General features: G+C 43.1%; 1 protein-coding gene across 1 annotated transcript; it reads left to right on the top strand.

Annotated features, from left to right (window-relative positions):
- The first annotated feature begins 210 nt into the window (after positions 1-210).
- On the top strand, positions 211-18,525 carry tbc1d2b (TBC1 domain family, member 2B). Its single transcript, XM_084060381.1, has 13 exons — positions 211-637; positions 2,219-2,369; positions 4,688-4,862; positions 6,914-7,077; positions 7,652-7,911; positions 10,132-10,563; positions 10,793-10,903; positions 11,557-11,756; positions 12,781-13,275; positions 13,527-13,644; positions 14,621-14,806; positions 16,008-16,129; positions 16,701-18,525. The coding sequence occupies exons 1-13, from the start codon at positions 275-277 to the stop codon at positions 16,894-16,896; spliced, it is 2,973 nt and encodes a 990-aa protein (XP_083916507.1). The 5' UTR covers positions 211-274; the 3' UTR covers positions 16,897-18,525.
- The last annotated feature ends 537 nt before the right edge of the window (positions 18,526-19,062 follow it).

The following is a 19,062-nucleotide window of genomic DNA, read 5'->3' as shown; positions in this document are numbered from 1 at the left end:
CAACAACAACAACAACAACCACCACCACCACCACCACCACCACCACCACAACAAACCTGACAAAGAGCTGTGACTGTATCTGCAACTGCTTTTGTCACTCTACCGCCATCTGGCTGCAGACACTGTACCTGCGGTAATTGTAGTTCTTATCTGTAGTAGAACTACTAATACCATAATCCCCTATGTCCAAGAAACAACCCGGTCATGCGGATGGAAACAGAAGTAGTCATCCGCCGTGCTGCTGCTGCAAGAAGAAGAAAGTTCGAAGAGAAAGATGCATGGAGACGAGGAGGATGGCTGCGACCAAGCGAATTCCCCTTCAGCTTCGCGGATCGAGGCCTCCGACAACAAGCCCGTGGATGTGGCCGAAGCGGAGGGACCAGCCAAGGACCAGCAGCAGCCCCCGAAACTATGCGGCTTCTTGAACAAACTTGCAAGCAAGGGGCCTCTGAGGGGCTACAAACCCAGATGGTTCGTGTACGATCCGAGGAAATGTTACTTGTATTACTTCAAGACCCCTCAGGACGCCCTGCCACTGGGACACATCGAGATAGGAGATGCATGCTTCAGCTACGACGTGGAGGGAGAGGAGGGACAGTTCGAGATCCGCACCTCGGGGAAGGAATTTATTCTTAAGGTTAGTATACAAATCAAAACACCCTTTCAGTACAGGATTCATTGGCTGATCACTGCTCTGCAAATACGGCCCTTGCCTTATTTGGTTGGATGTCACTTGTCACTTTTTTTTTTTTGCCTCATTGTTAGAGTGGCAGACAGTCACACCCATTTCTTTAAAGTCCTGCTTTGTCACGAGGTTGTTTTGTTGATAACATGCTGTCTGACTTTTAATAACGGGCAGATATATACCATGTTACAATGTATCAGTTAATGTTAATGTTCACTTGAAGTTCATGAACTGATACACATTTTCTCTGTTGTCATACAGTATGTCAACAGAGACATTATATTGCAGATCATTCTTATTATACTACAGAGGGACAACTGTCTGTTTTAAGCATTCCCAGTCCACAATGAATGAAAGTTTAGGTCTGAGATCATTCAGTTCGGTTCACTGAGTTTCCCTGGATCTCATGACTTACAGTTATGTCCTCAGTGCCTTAACTGCTATGGCTAAGACCGTCAGGTGAGGACAGGTGCAGGACTGGTTTCTACACCCCCACCTCTAGTTTCACTTATTAACCCAGACTTGTTTCTAAAGTAGGCTATTGTTTCGAAACTGTCTGTCAAGTGAACAGAATGACAGATGGTATGAAGGAAGGGTTCATATTTTGACAGCCTATTTGGCCCAGGGCTGGAACCGAGAATGAAAGTAGCATCTGTTTTGATTCACATGACAGATCTGTGAACTGAAGGACCTGACCCACCAGGAAGCCAGGGTGGCACTTTTGAAACACTATCTCAGTCCTTGTGACATGTTGCCAGTTATGTCATGGCTCGTCATCATACAAGGCCTGATGTTACTGCAGTAATGGCAATCTAATAGGTGTCTCTGATGATAACCAAAATATCTCTGTCATCGGTATGTTGGATGATTAGCCTTTATACCAGTGTTTCTCAAACCTTTTCATGTCAACGACCCCCAAATTGACACTTATTAGCCTGCGGACCCCCATTTGAAAAGATATGCCAGGGACCCCCATAGAGAAGATGTTTACGTCTCTAGCAGTGATTCTCAACCATTTTAATTTGAAGAACCCCCAGTTTGACATGCATTAGGCTACAGAGCCCCATTTAGTGGCATATCTATCTCTGGGACCCAATTTATATTGTAAAATCAATGTTATTTTAACTCTGAGAGTGTACAAATGGAACCAAATGGACCTGTTTGGTTCCATTTGTACACACTCAGAGTTACAGACCCATAAGGGTCCATTTGGTTCCTAACTATCCATAATTTAGCTGGGGACCACCTGGAACTCCCTCAAGGACCCCTGGGGGTCCCCGGACCCTACTTACTTTGAGAACTGCTGCTTTACACAATATGAAGAAGCAGTATGAAAAAACAAAAATGCCTTTTATGACGCCTGTCTCCATTGAATAACTGTGTGTGTGTGTGTGTGTGTGTGTGTGTGTGTGTGTGTGTGTGTGTGTGTGTGTGTGTGTGTGTGTGTGTGTGTGTGTGTGTGTGTGTGTGTGTGTGTGTGTGTGTGTGTGTGTGTGTGTGTGTGTGTGTGTACGTACATGTATGTGTTTGAAGGCTGCCAACAGACGGGAGATGCATTATTGGCTCCAGCAGCTGCAGCAGAAACGTTGGGACTACAGCAACACACGGGGTGCTGGACAGAGGGACAGTTGGAGCTCTCCTACCCTGCTATACTCCCCCACTGGCCTGGTGGCCAAAGACAACGGTAGAGCAAAGGACACATGCACACACACACGCACACACGCACACACACACACGCATTCATCCATATATTCCCAATGCATAATCCTCCAACCCCTAAGCTTAATTTGACTCTCACCACTGACCATCACCAACTCTGTACAAACTGTATCCGCCTCCATAAATATTTGACTGCTTGTGTTATCTGGTAAAAATATAGAAAATTGAGAAGCATCATAGAATCGAATTGTGAGGCCAATGAAGATTCACACCTCTAATAATATACATGTGAGAATCTCACAACACTTCCTGATGCATGTGCACTGATAGGTTGTGCTGGAACATGGCCCGCAGTCACTTTAAGTAGGCTGGCAGAGAGTTTACACTACAGCACAGAGAGAGAGAGCTCTCGACACACAGAACACACTGGGGAGTGTTTGTGTCCAATTTTCACACGTCCTCCCTGCAATAGAATAATAGGATTTACGTAAATACTGCAAAGACCCCTTTAACCCTTGGCTTGAACTTAACCAACCCCCTTTGCACAAAGCTTGTACCATAAAATACGATTTTTTGAAAGGATGACCGATGAAATGCCTCTACTTTGTAGGATTTTCCTCATATTTCTACAAGTACAAGCACATGCATGGCATGCTGCTCATGTGTACACCGCAGCTGGACCCATTCACACCGCTGCTGTAGGTAAACAAACACCCATGTTTGACCAAGGATCTGTATTTACACAAAATACACAGTAAAGTACATTGCAGATAACGGGACTATTTTGATGCCGCAATATTGAGTTTAAACATTAGAGCTATTAGTCATTATGCATAGCAATATTCCATCTTAGTTAGGTTCGGGCAAATATGGGACCAAAATCCAATCAAAAGTAAAGGATTACACTTGCAATTGCTCTCAATATGATGATGTGTTTTGCCTTCTTTTTTTTGTTTTCCATACGGAGTTGTATTTAATGAATGTATTATCAAAGACAGGCCCACTGCGAAAGACTTGTGTCTTACTCAGCTACTTGTTTTTGTCTCCGCCAGGAACAGTACTGGCGGAGACCTGGCGGAGCACATTTTCTAGTCTTTCTTTGTTTTTGTCAGATACCCTTGCAGATTTGACAGCCCTTTGACCCTTCCCAGAAAGCTCTGATGAAATGCATGGGAGGAGAGAGAAGGGCTGGAAATTTTGTGTCAGCCTTTTTGAAGTGGAGTCAACAGCTCCTTAATTGGAGTTTTCACTGTGTTTAATCTTTCAGTATTCATTAGCAGGTCATCCAAGGGTGGTAGAAAATCCAGTATGGTCAGTGACAGTGTGGTTCATTTCCCATGTGGATAAAGGCTAAATCCTTTCTGGAGAAAATGACCGGCTTTGCCACTCGATGACAAACAATATAATAAACATGTATACATAATGAAAACGGAGGGTTGATAACAAGAAATATATAAAATGAGATAAAATGATTAAATAATAATATTATAGTAAGAATATAAATAAATGCGCAAGAAACAATCGAAATAAAAGGTGTTAAGATAAAAAATAATTATTTGCTGCAAGTCAGGATCACCAATGTTGTCTCCGCCAGGCCGGACGGTCAAAGGCTGCACGACCAAAGGCCGGAGACTATATTTTCGCCCCTGTCCGTCCGTCAGTCTGTGTGTATGTCTGTGTGTTTAAGTCAGTCTGTGAACAGCCAATCTTCAGCAGCACAGTTGGACAGATCGGTGTGAAACTTTGCACACACACTCCCAGTAGGTCACGGAAGAACCTCATGGTGGCGCTATAACAGGGCCCTTCACATTTTGTTCTATAAATCTTGAACCGTAGGTCGTACAATCAAAATCAGCTCTGTCTTTGAATTTCAGCGTAAAATGAAAAGTGAGTCAACGGCACTTGGCTTCATCTTGTGTGGTGGTGACACCATGCTGGATGCAGTAAAAGCTGCTTGGCACCGACCAACGTGGTTCCCACATGTTCCCTGACTCACTTTTTACCATTCAGAAGATGTAAAATTAGTCCACTGACCTCAATAATAGCCTGTGTTGTCTGGAGAGCTGCTCAGGAACTAACAGACAGACACAGCCCAGTAACCCATTACCAGTGTGTAATGGGTTGCATACTGATTGACTGATAGACATTAGAACTGATACTCCAGAAATTACACATGGGACAACTGCATTTCTATTTCCTAGTTTTAGACTTGAGTCATGGTTGCGTGCCTCAATGTACTGAACAATGATGTTTCCTCATAATGTAAATTCCAGGCAAGCCTGGTAGATAGCAGTTTCCCCATCCCCCAAATTTTTAACAGTGCCTCTCCATATTGAATTTTAGATGCATTTCTCTTTGAGAAGCCATGCGAGAACATGGAGAAGGTCCGCAGTGACTTTGCCATGGAGATGGAATCAGACGGCTGTGGAATGGTGGGCATACAGTCGACCAGAGGGCCCTCTGGCCTGAACAACAACCCTCTCAACTTCTCCCTGAAAAACTGGGGCTCAGAACTCAGGTAAGCCCAAGAATCCAGCTATGACACTGCTCCAACTGCCTGAGAGTAATGACACACTATGTGGAGATCTGACGTAGAGAGTAGCGCCACAGTTATTAACCCATTAAAACCGGGAAAGCATCTGTCATTTTAGATTTTAACCACTTTAAACCATTATTTTATACTTTGGCTATTCAAAAATAGCAGATATACAAGCTTGTAGATCTACTATTTTTGAAATATTGAAAATGTGTGCAAATCTTTGAATATATATATTTTTAAAGAAAACATTTGTAACTCAAATCTTTGCTTCTGGGGGGTCCCTGGAACAACATATTTTGAGATGGAGGTCCACGGCCAAATCCATATAATTTTGGGGGTCCTTGACATGAAAAAGTTTTAGAACCACTGATATAGGCCTAGCAACAGAAGTAAAAACAAAAACAAAAAAAACTGTTAGGATTTAGAAGACATTTGTAGAATCCCCCAGAAGCAAAGATTTTAGTTTAATGATTTTTCCAAAATAAATAGCAGATCTACAAGCTCATATGAGCTTGTATGCCTGCTATTTTTGAATAGCCCAAAGAAATCTAAAATGACACAGATGCGTTCCCGGATTGAATGGGTTAATGACGGAGATACACTTTCAGGTTGATGTTATCAATGGCCTGCTAAAGTCTCAACAGAACAGAGAATGGAATCAAATCTTCAGAGTAAGTTAACTACAATCTGGGCTGGTCTGTTGGGTGCTCCCACTCCTGTCTCCCTTTTGTCTATTGTAGCACAAAGGCACACTTGAACCCAATGACTGTTTTTAGTCCCTCAAGAGATGGACTGCATTAAAGTGAAGATTTTAAATGAGTACAGTATTTAGCATGTTGCTAAATTATGAAGACTGTTGTGTGTATGTGCTAAACACATATCCTGTATCTAATAGAAGACAAAATGCTAAAAGTATTGCAGCTTTGTAACTCCTTTGCAATGAAAAGGAAGGTTCTCTAAAAGCTTGTCAGATCTCTCCACTTGATTGTACTGCAGTGCAATATGATGAAACCATCTGCGTTGCCAAATAACACAAGGGGATATATCTAAGAATCTATCATCATCAACCGTTATACTGTAGCTGTTAAAGTGATACTTTGGTAGACAATGACACTTTGGTAGAGGTTTGGCTTGTGTAGTTACCTCGTCGTCATGATGTAACAATTTTTGCTCCACTGCACTGTTGATTAGAAATTGATAATTCAAAAACCCGTTTTGTGATATTATTCAGTATATTGGCAGAATGCTTCTGAATGGTACAGAAAGCAAGATCACTCTCCAATTGGATTAGTTACATCACGACAACGTAACTACACAACCCAAACCTCTACCAAAATGTCATTGCGATTTAAATTGACACATTTTAGTTTGTTATGGGTTATGGGTGCACAGCTAGTTTACAAATGTGCTCAGTAGCTAGCTGCAAGGAAGTGGCAAAATGGCAGAGCAGCCAGCTACACACACTGGCCTTCTGGCTGATGACTGTTTCTGCAATAAGCTGAGGTTCACAAGATCAGAAATGTATCAGTGTGTTGCATGGTGGAGCATTCATTTCCTCCTCATATTGACTAATAACTATCTGTTCAGTACAGTGATTCAGAACAGTAGCACAATTATATTGATTTGATTAACATCTCATCTATAGTCTTTTTCATAAGTCACGCCAACAAACTCTGATCTAGAGTCAGACAAACGCAGATCCCTATTTAGAGTAGCAGACTCTACGGCTTCATAGTTAGCTACTGCATGGCAATGTGACAGGCTTGGTTCATGTGAATTGCTGGTGGAGAACTCGAACAATGGCAGCGTGCATTACTGCTGATATGATATACTGATATACTGCTTACAAAGTGTCACAAAGTGTTACAAAACAGCTTATCAGGGTTTCCTGCCATTTTGACCACACATTCCTCTGGTGAAGCAGTTTGTGTCTCTGACAGTACCTGCCATTACCTTCCACATTCCTGTTGCTTTCCTTGTTTTCAAGTCCAGCTCCCTTACTGACTTAATTCCTGTCTTCCCTCTGTCAGGAATTCCATGTCTCATCTGCGGCCTGGCCGTGGAGGCGAGAACAGGCGCAGTGTGTTTTACACCAACAGCGCCTCAGAAGAGTGGGAGCTCGTGGACCCTCCGCCCAAGGACATCCCTGAACCGAAACCTCACCCAGACACCACGCACAGCACCACGCACAGGCGTATGTCCACTCCCTTCCACCCCACCCGCACTGGTCAGACATGAACACAAATGACCTTTACCCCACTTAGCAAGATTATATTTCTATTGCACAATAAATGTGTATGTATGGTATGTACATCTATTTCACAATGACCACATTGGTGAGAGAGTGTCATCACATGGGCAGAGTTAGCCACATTTGTCAATTTCACACTTGCAGTATGAAGTGTGATGGCCTGTTTATCTTCACTGAAGCTATTGGTCCAGCCTCCTGAATTGATTGATTGAATATTTTATTTGACAGAAATGTAAAAACAGCACGAGTACAACACTGTGTCTAAAAGGATAACACCAAAAAAGTCCTTGCGGTCTTGTTTCCATTGGGGTCATAGGTATTCAATTCATCAACATAGAAAATAGCACCAAAACATTCAATATCATCACAAATATAAAACACTATGAAAACATACATATTTCCACACTCCTACCATAAAAAAACGTAGCCATGGCAAAGTGATTGATTCAGGAAGGGTTGGATACAGGAAGCCAAGGAACCGCTTGTGTGGCAAGTTCTTTTCTGCTTGTGTTTTCAGACTCGATCGGGTCAGCGTTCACCTTTGACTTTGGACGCAATTCATCACGACACAGGAGGCCCTTGCTGCGAGACATGATGGGCTCTGGGAAGTCGGCCCGTGGAGTGGTGGTGGAGACACGCAGTGCCGAGAGCTCACCGGTGGAGCTCAACGGCAGCAGACCGGTGGAGATGCAGCTCCGGCTCCAGGGTCAACAGGAAGAACTGAACCGCATGCACCAGGAGCAGGCCAAACTCAGAGAGGATCTGCTCAGCCAGAAGGTGCATGTCTCTCTCTCTTTCTCTATGTCCCCTCTATACCTATACTATTTCTTCCTTGTACTCTGGAAAGATTTCCCGCCACAAGTGTGTTTTCATAAAATCTTGTGTTGTAGTGTCGACACATCACCGCGACACGTCTTTTTCTGTCGCCAAAGTGTAAATCAGCTTTGCCGTATGTTTAGCTCTCCATTTAGTCTATACAGACCGGAGATGGAGGTCTTTCGAATCCCACTGAGCATAATTTGCTGTAATTCTGACTCCTCACTAATAACCAGGAAGACAGCAAGTGATTAGTCATGATCGTAGTCATGCTGAGAGGACAGAAATAAGGGAACAGCAGTTCTCTCAACGACAATGGCAGCTGTGTCAATTACAACTTACAGCTTACTCTCTGTTCTTGTTTTGTGTCTGTTCGGAGGTAGAGACAGGAGCACATGCATGCTCAGAATCTGCTGTCATAGAAAGCTGGCATAGAAAATGTCTCTACTATTAGATAAAAGCTAGAATTTCAGCCGTAACGCCATTGTCAAACAGTAAGCTCTATTCTATACCAAAGAAAAGTATTTGTTAATATGTCAAATGTGTCAATGATTGAAACAGTTCCCTGATTACATTATGATTTGTTTTTCTAATTACTAAAAGTAGCAATGGAATGGAGGGAGCTGATTAAGTGGTGTAAGTGATATTTCTTTGTTAAGTGTTAAATAGCTCTATATTCCAATCATTGCTAGTGTTTGTTCAGTAACAGGATCTCTATTACTGAACAAATGATACCAATTTTATCCAATCAGGAGAGAGAACTCATACAGGATGCAGGATAAACAAGTGAAATTGGAAGTGATGAAACAAAGAAGAGCATACACAATGAGAAGGGGAAAACTATCAAGCCGAAGCTGATGAATTATCTTTGTTGGTTTCTCTCTCCTAATGGGATCAAATCTGTACCCTGACCTGAAAATATATATTCTGTTTACTAACGATCTGGAGAGACAGGGACACCCCTGTTACTGTACAAATACAATATACTGAGTCTATAGCAATGGTTTACATTTTTACTTTTGTTTTATAATAATAAAAATAACCACCTTTAAATAGTGGGCCGATGTCTGCTCATCTGATGACTCGATGAATCATAAACTAGAGCTCAGAGAGTGGAAAGATTTGGTATGAGGAGTAAGCAGTAAGCCTTGTGGTATATTTTATTTTGGGACTCCTGTCATCTACTTGGTGTATTTAATGGGTACTCACTATGAAGTTAACTTTACTAAGGTCTTCCTTCCTTTTATATTCCCTTGTAATGTAAATCGTGTGGATCTCTGGATCGTGAACGGCGTAGCTTCTACTTGGATCTTGGACTTCATTTTGGCCAGCCTGTGATATCAGTCATCGATGATTTCAATTGTCTATGACATATCTGAGTTAAATTTGGGCAAGGTTTCAGCCCGATCCAAGCCCTATTGTCTTCCATTATGAAAGTGTATTAAAAAATAATGGAGGTACTTTGACCTACTGGGAGTGTGCACATATAATTTGGCACTGATCGTTCAGCAGTTTGTGAGATAAGCTATGGACACTCGCACGCACATGCACTGTCTTATAGACGCCTAGCCTCCTGCAGAGCTACAGTATGGCGTGAAACGTTTATATGGTCTGTTCACTCCAGACAGATTACTTTGTGTTATTGTGACATGAGAAATGTTTGATTTGTATGTGAACACACCATTAGAGAGATCCCTGACATGGAATTCATACACCTAAGGGAAGTGGTTTGTCTGGGGCAGATTATTATTTTGAAGCTTGTTATGTCAGGGACCTAGTTTTTACTGATGAAATTACTTAGCCTGGTTCCATACCATAGACCCCGCCCACTCTCTGAGTGGACTGCCTCTTGGTCTGGAGTTGTAAATGTGAACCTAAGACTTCTCCGGTACAAAATGCGTTGTCCAATGAGAGGCGGAGGTGGGCGTGGGGATCCCTTAGGATTGGTTTAGGGAATTTCTAATCCCCTCCACCTTGTAATCCCACACTGGAGACAATTTCAGACTGAAGCTCCACGCAGCTTCAGTCTGATAATCAGGCTAGAAATTACTCTGTGAGGATGAAAAACATGACTCCTTTTTTGCAATTCTTCTTCCAACTAATGGCTTAAAAGCGAAGCATGAACCTGTCTGTACCCTATTGTTATTGTCTTGACGAAAGGTGTTTTCTGTGCTCTACCAGGAGCTGGTCAGACTTCTGCAGCAGACCCTCAGGACTTCCCAGACTGAGAGACAGCCACTGAGTCGGGCAGCTTGGACACCGGCCCAAGACTCGAGCCCGGCTCCGGGCCAGACCTCGGCCCCGGCATTGATCCAGGAGGAAGTCCTCCAGCCGGAGGCCGCGCTCCGGGAACGAGATGGACAGATTCAGGCCCTGTGTGGCCACATGGAGCGCCTCGCCTTGGAGAAGGACAGCCTGCAGCAGGAACTGAAAGGCCTGAAGGTCAAGGTAGGGGAGATGAACGAACAGCTGGGCATGCTGATGGAGACCATCCAAGCCAAGGACGACGCCATCATCAAAATGTCCCAGGAGGGCTTTGAGAACAGCAGCCAGCCCAATGAATGCAACTCGCCAACGTTAGGCAAGGAGCTACAGGAGCTGAACAACCTCAAGGTATGGTAGACGGAAGTCGATTCGACTGCATTTATACTTTATGAAACTAGCAGTTGGTGCAGTAGATAGTTGAAGACATCTGGAAGTGAGAATGAAGATGGAAGTAGTTGTTGAATTTTAATTAGCCAGCATTAGCCACCATACAACAATCATATACTGTATCCTTTTGACGTCTTGTCATTACAATTTTTATAATTTACCACGGTTTCGCTTGTCTCTTCCATTTCAGGACAGCCTTCAGGGCTATAAATCCCAAAACAAGTTTCTGAACAAAGAGATCCTGGAGCTGACAGTGTTACGGAGGAACTCGGAGAGCAGAGAGAAAGCTCTGGAAGCCAAGGTAGTATCTCCGCTCTCCTGCAGTTTGCATTTTTTGATTGATTGAATGCTTTATTAGACAGAAATGTAAACAGCACAAGGTACAGTCAGACATTTGGACTAAAAGGATAACACATGGCCTGGGCCGTGGCGTCGCGGTCCAGGCACCCTGGTTGAAATCCCTTAACAGACAGCGTGCCGCGGGTTCGCGTCCCGTTCCCGACGGCCTTTGCTGCGTGTCTTCCCCCATCTCTCTCCCCATTTCCTGTCAGCCTACTTTCACTATCCCTCTCCCAATAAAGCTATAAAAAGCCACAAAAAAAATCTTAAAAAAAAAAAAAAAGGATAACACACAAAAAGTCCTGGGAACTTGTTTCCATTGTGGTCCTATGTAATTCAATTCATCAACATGGCATACAAATAACACCAAAATACATATCATCAACAAATATAGAACACTATATGTACAAAGTAGAAAAGGGGAACTCCTTTACAATGGGGTAATTTAATGAATAGAAACATTGTAGCGTTATGGGGAAGTACATTGTTAAACTAAGCTGGTGCCCTCTAAAATCAACTCAGCTGGAACTCAGAAAAAGGAATAAAAAGCTACATTATTTTGTTTTTGTTTTCGTTAGTTTCACTTTCCTTTCCCCCTTCATGTCTTTTCTCCAGTGCACGGCCCTGGAGGCTAAGTTGTGTCAGATCGAGAGCAAGTACCTGGTGCTGCTCCAAGAGGTGAAGACTCCAGTGTGCTCGTCATCGGAGCAGAGTCCCGCCCGGGAGGTCATATCCAGACTGTTGGAGGACGCCCTGCAGGTGGACCTTACCGACCAGCAAGAGGGCCACCCTATCTTTAAACCTCACACTGTCAGGTATGGACTAGCTGTGCAAAAATGTTTCTACGATAAGAATATACTTGGACAAGTATCAGCCGATACTGATCATTTTAGTTGTACGATAATGCACAATTCAATTTGATGTTTATAACATGTTGTAATCATAGACTGTAAAAACAAATATGGACACAGCGAGCCCCATTGGTTTCTACACACCGTTTTGAAGCCACTTTTTTGGTGAATTGAAATGCGCCATCTTTGAATTTCCGGTACCCGAAATGCTACCGGAAACGACTGCTATTGGCTGCAACCGCAGCGAGGGCGGGTCTTCACTCGGTAGAACCAGTAGAAACATACATCAAAATTAATTTGACCATAATTTACTAAACGCATATCATGATGATTCAAAAAAGACTAAGTGTAAAGTCTGCCCAAAACCTTGTTCACTACTATTAGCGTATATTGTATTACGACCGGTATAAGGTGAAATAGTGACATCTGCTTGGCCATTAATGGAAACTGCATGCTGTAAGAGAACCCAGAAGAGAGCTTCAATTCCAGCGCCGGGGGTTTACCCCTTGGAACCTAACACTATTTAACGGAAAAAAGTGGAAGTAACGTGTAACAGTATCTAGGTGTGACCGATAAAAAACAAACTGCTCAAATGTTCCAAAGCCTTACATTTTCCACACAGATTGATTTATCTTTCTGAAAAATGCATGTTCATTTTCTAGTATTTCTAAACCACTTCTATACATACATCAGAACATGTTCTTGTTAAGTTTTCGGTAAGAATTCATAGTTGGGAGTGCAGCTTTGATGCAGTTCTTCAGCATATTTTGTCCACAAAAGAATTAGTAGAATGATAATAATTTGCGTTTGGGTGGTGCAGGGGCACCCTGGTGCATCCGACTTGGCCGAGTGTATAGGAACACAATTGGCCAAGTCGGAATTGATGTATGAATGTATAAGCGCGCAGCACGCCATGTAATTTGATGCAGTGCTGTGTCAATATTGTCTGCTATCTCTGACCGTCTCTTTCTCCCCCTCCATGCGTCAGCGAGTATGACATTTGCGGCTTCAAGACGGTCGACGAGGAGGAGGAGGAGGAGGAGAAGCTGGTGTCCAGGGTGAGAGCCTTGGAGCTCAAATCCCTGTCCCTGACGGACCAGGAGGTGTCCGTGGGGGTGAAATGGGAGAACTACCTAGCCAGCACCATGAACAGGGACCTTGTGCGCTCCCCAGAGCTAAAGGCCCTGATGCGCAGCGGCGTGCCGCACGTGCACCGATCCAAGGTGTGGCACTGGTGCGTCAACTTCCACGTCAGGAAGTTCCGCGACCAGAAGCCGGCGGACTACTACGAGACCTTGCTGACCATGGCTCGGGACAAGGCAAATCCGGCCTCCAAGCAGATCGAGCTGGACTTGCTGCGCACGTTGCCCAACAACAAGCATTACGCCTCCCCCAGTGCAGATGGCATCCAGAAACTCAGGAACGTACTGATGGCTTTCTCGTGGAAGAATCCCGACATCGGCTACTGCCAAGGACTGAACAGGTACTGTGTGGAGTAGAGTGGATCTGGTTGATGGTGCATTTCGGTGGGTTGTGCTTTCATTTTAATGTAAAAATGTGTGTCTACTGTCTAGTAAAATTATTATCCATGTAAGCCCTATATACTTTATTCTATGACAAGCTACAACAAACTGTATATGCTATTTTCGAAAATGTAGACATTTGTAGTCAATTGTTTTGTGTACTTACTGTATACAGTATTGCAGTGAGGTTTATTTCTGTCCGTTCTGTCAGGCTGGCAGCCATTGCTCTACTATATCTGGACCAAGAGGAGGCTTTCTGGTGCCTCATAGCCATCGTAGAGGTCTTCATGCCAAGGGACTATTATACGAAGACACTGCTGGGCTCCCAGGTAAACCATGTCCAGACTAGAGGTTTTATTCTTGACTGTATGGAGAAATACTGAGGCATGCTGCTGCCCCAGAGTGCATCTGTTAATGAGGTCATATCCCTGTGACACGACCTGCTGCTGATGACTCACTAGAGAAGGAATGCGTTAGTGTGGTTAAGCTCAGCAAAATGTAGCCCCATATGTGTTGTGCTGCAAAAACAAAACTGTTTTTAACTGTGATGTAATGCCCTGGTTGGTTTGCAGTCTGTTCAGACAAAAACATACATGTCCTTGGACAGCAGGGAGTTGTTAAAATGACAGACTCTCCTAAACTGCGTAGAAGCACCAGAATATTGTAAACATTTTAAACTAGCTGTAAATTCTGTTGTAAATGTGAAATTAATGAATATACTAGCCGCCATGCCTGTTGGGAACGCATGCCCCCCGCTTATGCAATACCCATCCGTTGTACCCGTTGCCTCCAGTACCCATTATTATCGTAGTCCTTGGTGGGCATATTGGTGACATCAGGGATCTCCATACATGGGTATAAAAGGGCCACAGACAGACAGACAGATACAGAGATATTAGGATTTATGGTTCTAGACTTCCACTGTTCCGATCAAAATTTTCTCAGCGATACACATGGCAAATTGTAACTAAATGGGTCAAACGGTGCTAGAATTATGCACAAGACCGAGACACACACACACACACACACACACACACACACACACACACACACACACAGAGATTCAGTTTATTTATAGACTGATTAATCAGCTGCATGGCCTATTTCTTGCCTAAAAAATGTTTTGTTTGTTTTTTATAGAGATCACCAAGTGGCTATCTTTGCATTGAGTAGCTCTCTGCTGCCCTCTAGTGTCTATACTTCGCCTCATGCTGCCGCATCAGCAGGAGAGCTGAGCTCATATGCATGGAACCGTACTCATTTAGAAGCATTTTTAACCCCATCCCCACTCCTGTATCTGTGCAGGTCGACCAGCGTGTGTTCAAAGACCTGATGAGTGAGAAGTTGCCCCGGCTCCATGCCCACTTTGAGCAGTACAAGGTGGACTTCTCACTGATCACCTTCAACTGGTTCCTGGTGGTGTTTGTGGACAGTGTGGTCAGTGACATCCTTTTCAAGATCTGGGACGCCTTCCTGTACGAGGGGCCCAAGGTAAGACGAGGCCAATATAACTGTAACTACTACTGATCAGGGATGTGTGCATGAACTCAAAGACGCCCGAGGGGCCTTTTTCAACTGCCTTCAAATCATAAGCAGAGCTTCAGTGGGTGCCAGACACACATGACCTAGAACCTAGTTTGTTAATTAAGCAATATTACATGAGAGCGTGTGCTTTACTGTCATTATTGGCACAACAGTGAAGTGTTCAGGAACAAGGCCCTTGCGCAGAGTTCCGCAGCATCACAGCTATCAACAAAATAAAACATGTAAACAGAATGTATTCATATTAGGATGCAATTCACTCTCAAAGTAACAACCTTTTTGTGAGCGTTATCTGTTTCCGTGGAAATGCATGGGGACTGACTGAAACAATAACTGTTTACTCAGCCAGTCCAGGCATGGCTCTGTGTTTGTTAGCCCACTTGAGCTAATGAACTAAATAGACATTGTGACTTCCCACACACATTCCACACATAGAGTATTAAAACAAATAGGCAGATTGCAGTATGAATCAGTGCAAATTTCCTATTGCATAATAGTCCAGATGGTTATATTCACAATTGTAGGCTAAATGATTTCAGTACTTTTAAAGCAAGAATGCTGTGTACTAAGGCCTAATAGTCACAAAGGGGCATTAAAGACTATGTTTGGCTATGTTATACCATCTGATAGTAAATGTCATTATGCTGCTCACATTGATGCATGCATGGTGGCAGGGTGTTGTGAGCGCTGCCGTCTGTGTGTCTGCCTGTGAGCAAAATAACTAGAGAATGGACAGGCTGGTGTTCGTGAAACATGGTGCCAATAATCTTTAGACTGCCCTAAAGAGATGAGAAACGTTTTGGGATGAAAAGGACAAAGGTCAAGATCAAAATTACATAATCAGTCATATTTCAGTGATGGAAAGCTATAAAACAAGAGATACTGATGCAGGCTGGGTTCACTAGCCTGGCCGAGCCAGTGGCCAAATTTCGCTTCCCTCATTTATATCTCGTAACGAAAAAACTAAGCTCGCAAGATTTAGGCTAGCATTGGGAGGGTAAGGGTTTGCATTCCCAGGTGCATTTCATTGCTACGGTAATGGTTCTATAGAGTAGGTATCAGTCCTCTGAAATGGTGTTACATTTCAGTGGGATTCGATTTCACACATTGCTTTCTCGTGACATGCTGTGACACCGCTTTCTTCTCTCAGATCATATTCCGCTTCGCCCTCGCTCTGTTCAAGTACAAAGAGGAGGAGTTTTTGAAGTTAGAAGATTCCACCACCATTTTCAAGTACCTTCGATACTTCACACGCACAATCCTGGACTCAAGGTAAACCACTGCAGCCAACCCGGAACTTTGGTATAACATAACCTTTTATAAGTGTTCCCTATGGATGGAGGTCGTATTTCCAGCATGAAATAAAGACAGCATGCCTTTTGTTATGTCGCTGTAATTTTTATCCTGTTTTTATAAAGCAATTTGTAACCTTGTTTTGAAAAGCCTTGAAGAAATAAAGTTTATTATTTGTTATTATTAACCGCTTTCAACCTAGCGTCTCTATTTTGGGTATGTAATGTGAATACTTTCCACAATTTTCCAAGATTTTCGTACGATGTCGTATGATTAAGTATGAAATAGGTTAGTGGTTATATCTCGGGAGAGTGGGCTTGGGCGGTGTGGGAGCTTACGATGGGGGGGGGGGGGCTTTCAGGAGGAAACTGCCTGAAAAATAGGGGTGTGTGGGCAGTATGTAGGGGCTTTCAGGTAGGAAGGGGATTTAGTTTATATATTATTGGTCTAAACCTCAGTGTCTAAACCTTTTAGGTTTCCCCCCCTACAATGCTTAGCCTTGTCAGCAGCTATAAGCTAACAGGGCTGGATCTCTACCTCCCCTTTACAGGAAGCTGATGAGCATCGCCTTTGGGGATATGAATCCATTTCCCATGAGGCAGATCCAGAACCGACGGGCTTTCCACCTGGAGAAGGTCCGCCTGGAGCTGACCGAGCTGGAGGCCATCCGGCAGACCTTCATCAGGGAGAGAGAGACCTCTCAGGAGGGTAGGATCTTTGTCAGCGATGATGAGGAGGATAACTAAACCCTGGTGGGTCTCCAGCATGAGGGTCAAACATCGCTAGACCAGTGATTGGCTCCGGTTGCTGCAGTTTTCATGCAGTACTGGATTTGGGGGCCATTACGTTCGCGCTGTGCTGGAACAATCACCCATATGTACAGCATGGCTTCTAAGTACCAAAACCTTACGAGCCAAATTCCTTCCTATCAGTATTCCTGCCATTGTTTAAAAAAAACGTCTGCATGCTAGCGTGCTTGTCTTTCATCGAGCGACATTGTGTTCGCTTGTTGATGTGACAGCCATACAGTAAGTGTCCCATGCCACATTCTGAATCAGTATTTTTTATTTTTACAACTCTATGCTGGACATGATTGTACATGTTCATAATTATTCACTCTTTCCTATTCTTTATGATTGTTTTTCTATTATTTTAGCTATGTAGCTTTTAGTTGTAAGGCCTCACATTGTGTGCTTTTATCAAAATTGTTTACCTGTAATACTGCGCATATTTCTCCTCTGCATTCCTACTCTGTGCACAATGCTGTGCAGTGTCTATTGATGCACTTGAATCACTCTTGCTGAAATGTAGGTCTTTTTGAAGGTTTCCAATTGAAACAATTATGCCTACTATGGCCACTAAATACCCCTGGATGGTGTCTGAGAACACCAAACACAAAAACGTATTATATGGAGTAAGGCAGGTTTGAGAACAAAATCTTACCACATAATCACTTATATTATACATAAGTACATAATCTCTCTATATTCTGTGTGTATCGGTACCTGACTTTGCTGTTCTAATTATTCTTAGATATGTGTTATGGTGGATGTTCTGCCATGTGCTCTCAAATATTCCCACTGTCTCAGATTACAGCTTTTGTCTGTAACGTGATTCTCTTTTCTATGGTTATGAAGGCACTCATGATGTTCAGTGTTTTAAAATACCCCCCCCCCCCCCACACACACACACACACACACACACACACACACATTTCAGCTGTATTATCTCACTGCCATTTTATGCACCCAATCTACACTATTGCTTGAACCTTCCTTTTTTGTTGTCTTATTTCACATTTTATACTGTATGTAGATGCGGTTGTTCGCCTCAGAGTGGCAGTATAACATTTTTCAACCAGTCGTGATGTTTACAGTAGTACACAGGGACCTTTCCACACAATGTACGGTTTTTAATGTTGATCTTACTGTGACTGAGTTTCAGATCAAACGGCAAATAATCTAAACTTAAACACTTGACTTGCCGGCATGGTTGCTGTCTGAAAACAGAAATGTGATTTGGAATAGATGAGGGAAGTACATGAGGGAATTTCATATGCATGTGTAGCAGTGTTCTTTCTCTGTTCTGCAACCCTTGTCATTGCTGGATCCCCAGTACTCTAGGCTTTCTATCATATACTGGGAGTTGACTTGTATCCACCTGGCACCCAGGGTCCCTGATTATAGATGGCTAGAATGCAATTAACTTACTGGTAGGATAGAAGACCAGGGTCCCAGTATCAGAGTGTAAGAACGCTGCCCTATTCCATAGGTACACAGGAGTCATCCAGATACTTGTGGAATACAGCTAACTGCTGTAGGTCTACCACTATCTAATTATGTACTGTAGGTTCGACATTACCTGTTTACAGTGACAACTGTACAACCCCCCCCCCCCCCCCCCCCCCCGGCCACATCTGCCTGAAGTAAACATTTGTGCCTGGTATAATTTAAAGCACTATTATGTAACTCCCATTGAAAATGGATTTTTATTCCCCATGCTATTCTTTGCTGTAGGATTTTCCTTTCCTTTTTTAATTGCTGGACAACTAGCTGTCATGTTTCTGTCTAACCATACATTTGCGTAAATGTCATGGTTACTACAATGATGTAGTGATTTAATGAAGAAAAAAATGGCTTCTACAAATTGGGTTTAAATTGCGTTATTTTGAGAGCAGGTCTCTTATTAAAAAACAACCTTTTATGCTTGGCATGCTGTAGGTTACTCTGTTACTTTGCAAACAGGTTTCTGCATTAGTTTACCTTTAGTCAAAGAGAAAACCGTTGGCTTGTTGCAGTGCTGTACATCTTCATACTTTACTCCTGCTTCATTATGTAACTTTCATTGTAAGCTTGTTATTTTGCATGCTGACAGTTATTTCATGTGATGCATTGATCATATAATGTTTATCA

The sequence above is a fragment of the Gymnoscopelus microlampas genome, assembly GCF_963454915.1.
Source record: "Gymnoscopelus microlampas genome assembly, chromosome: 6".
NCBI lineage: Eukaryota > Metazoa > Chordata > Actinopteri > Myctophiformes > Myctophidae > Gymnoscopelus > Gymnoscopelus microlampas.
This window is presented reverse-complemented; position numbering and strand designations above follow the sequence as displayed.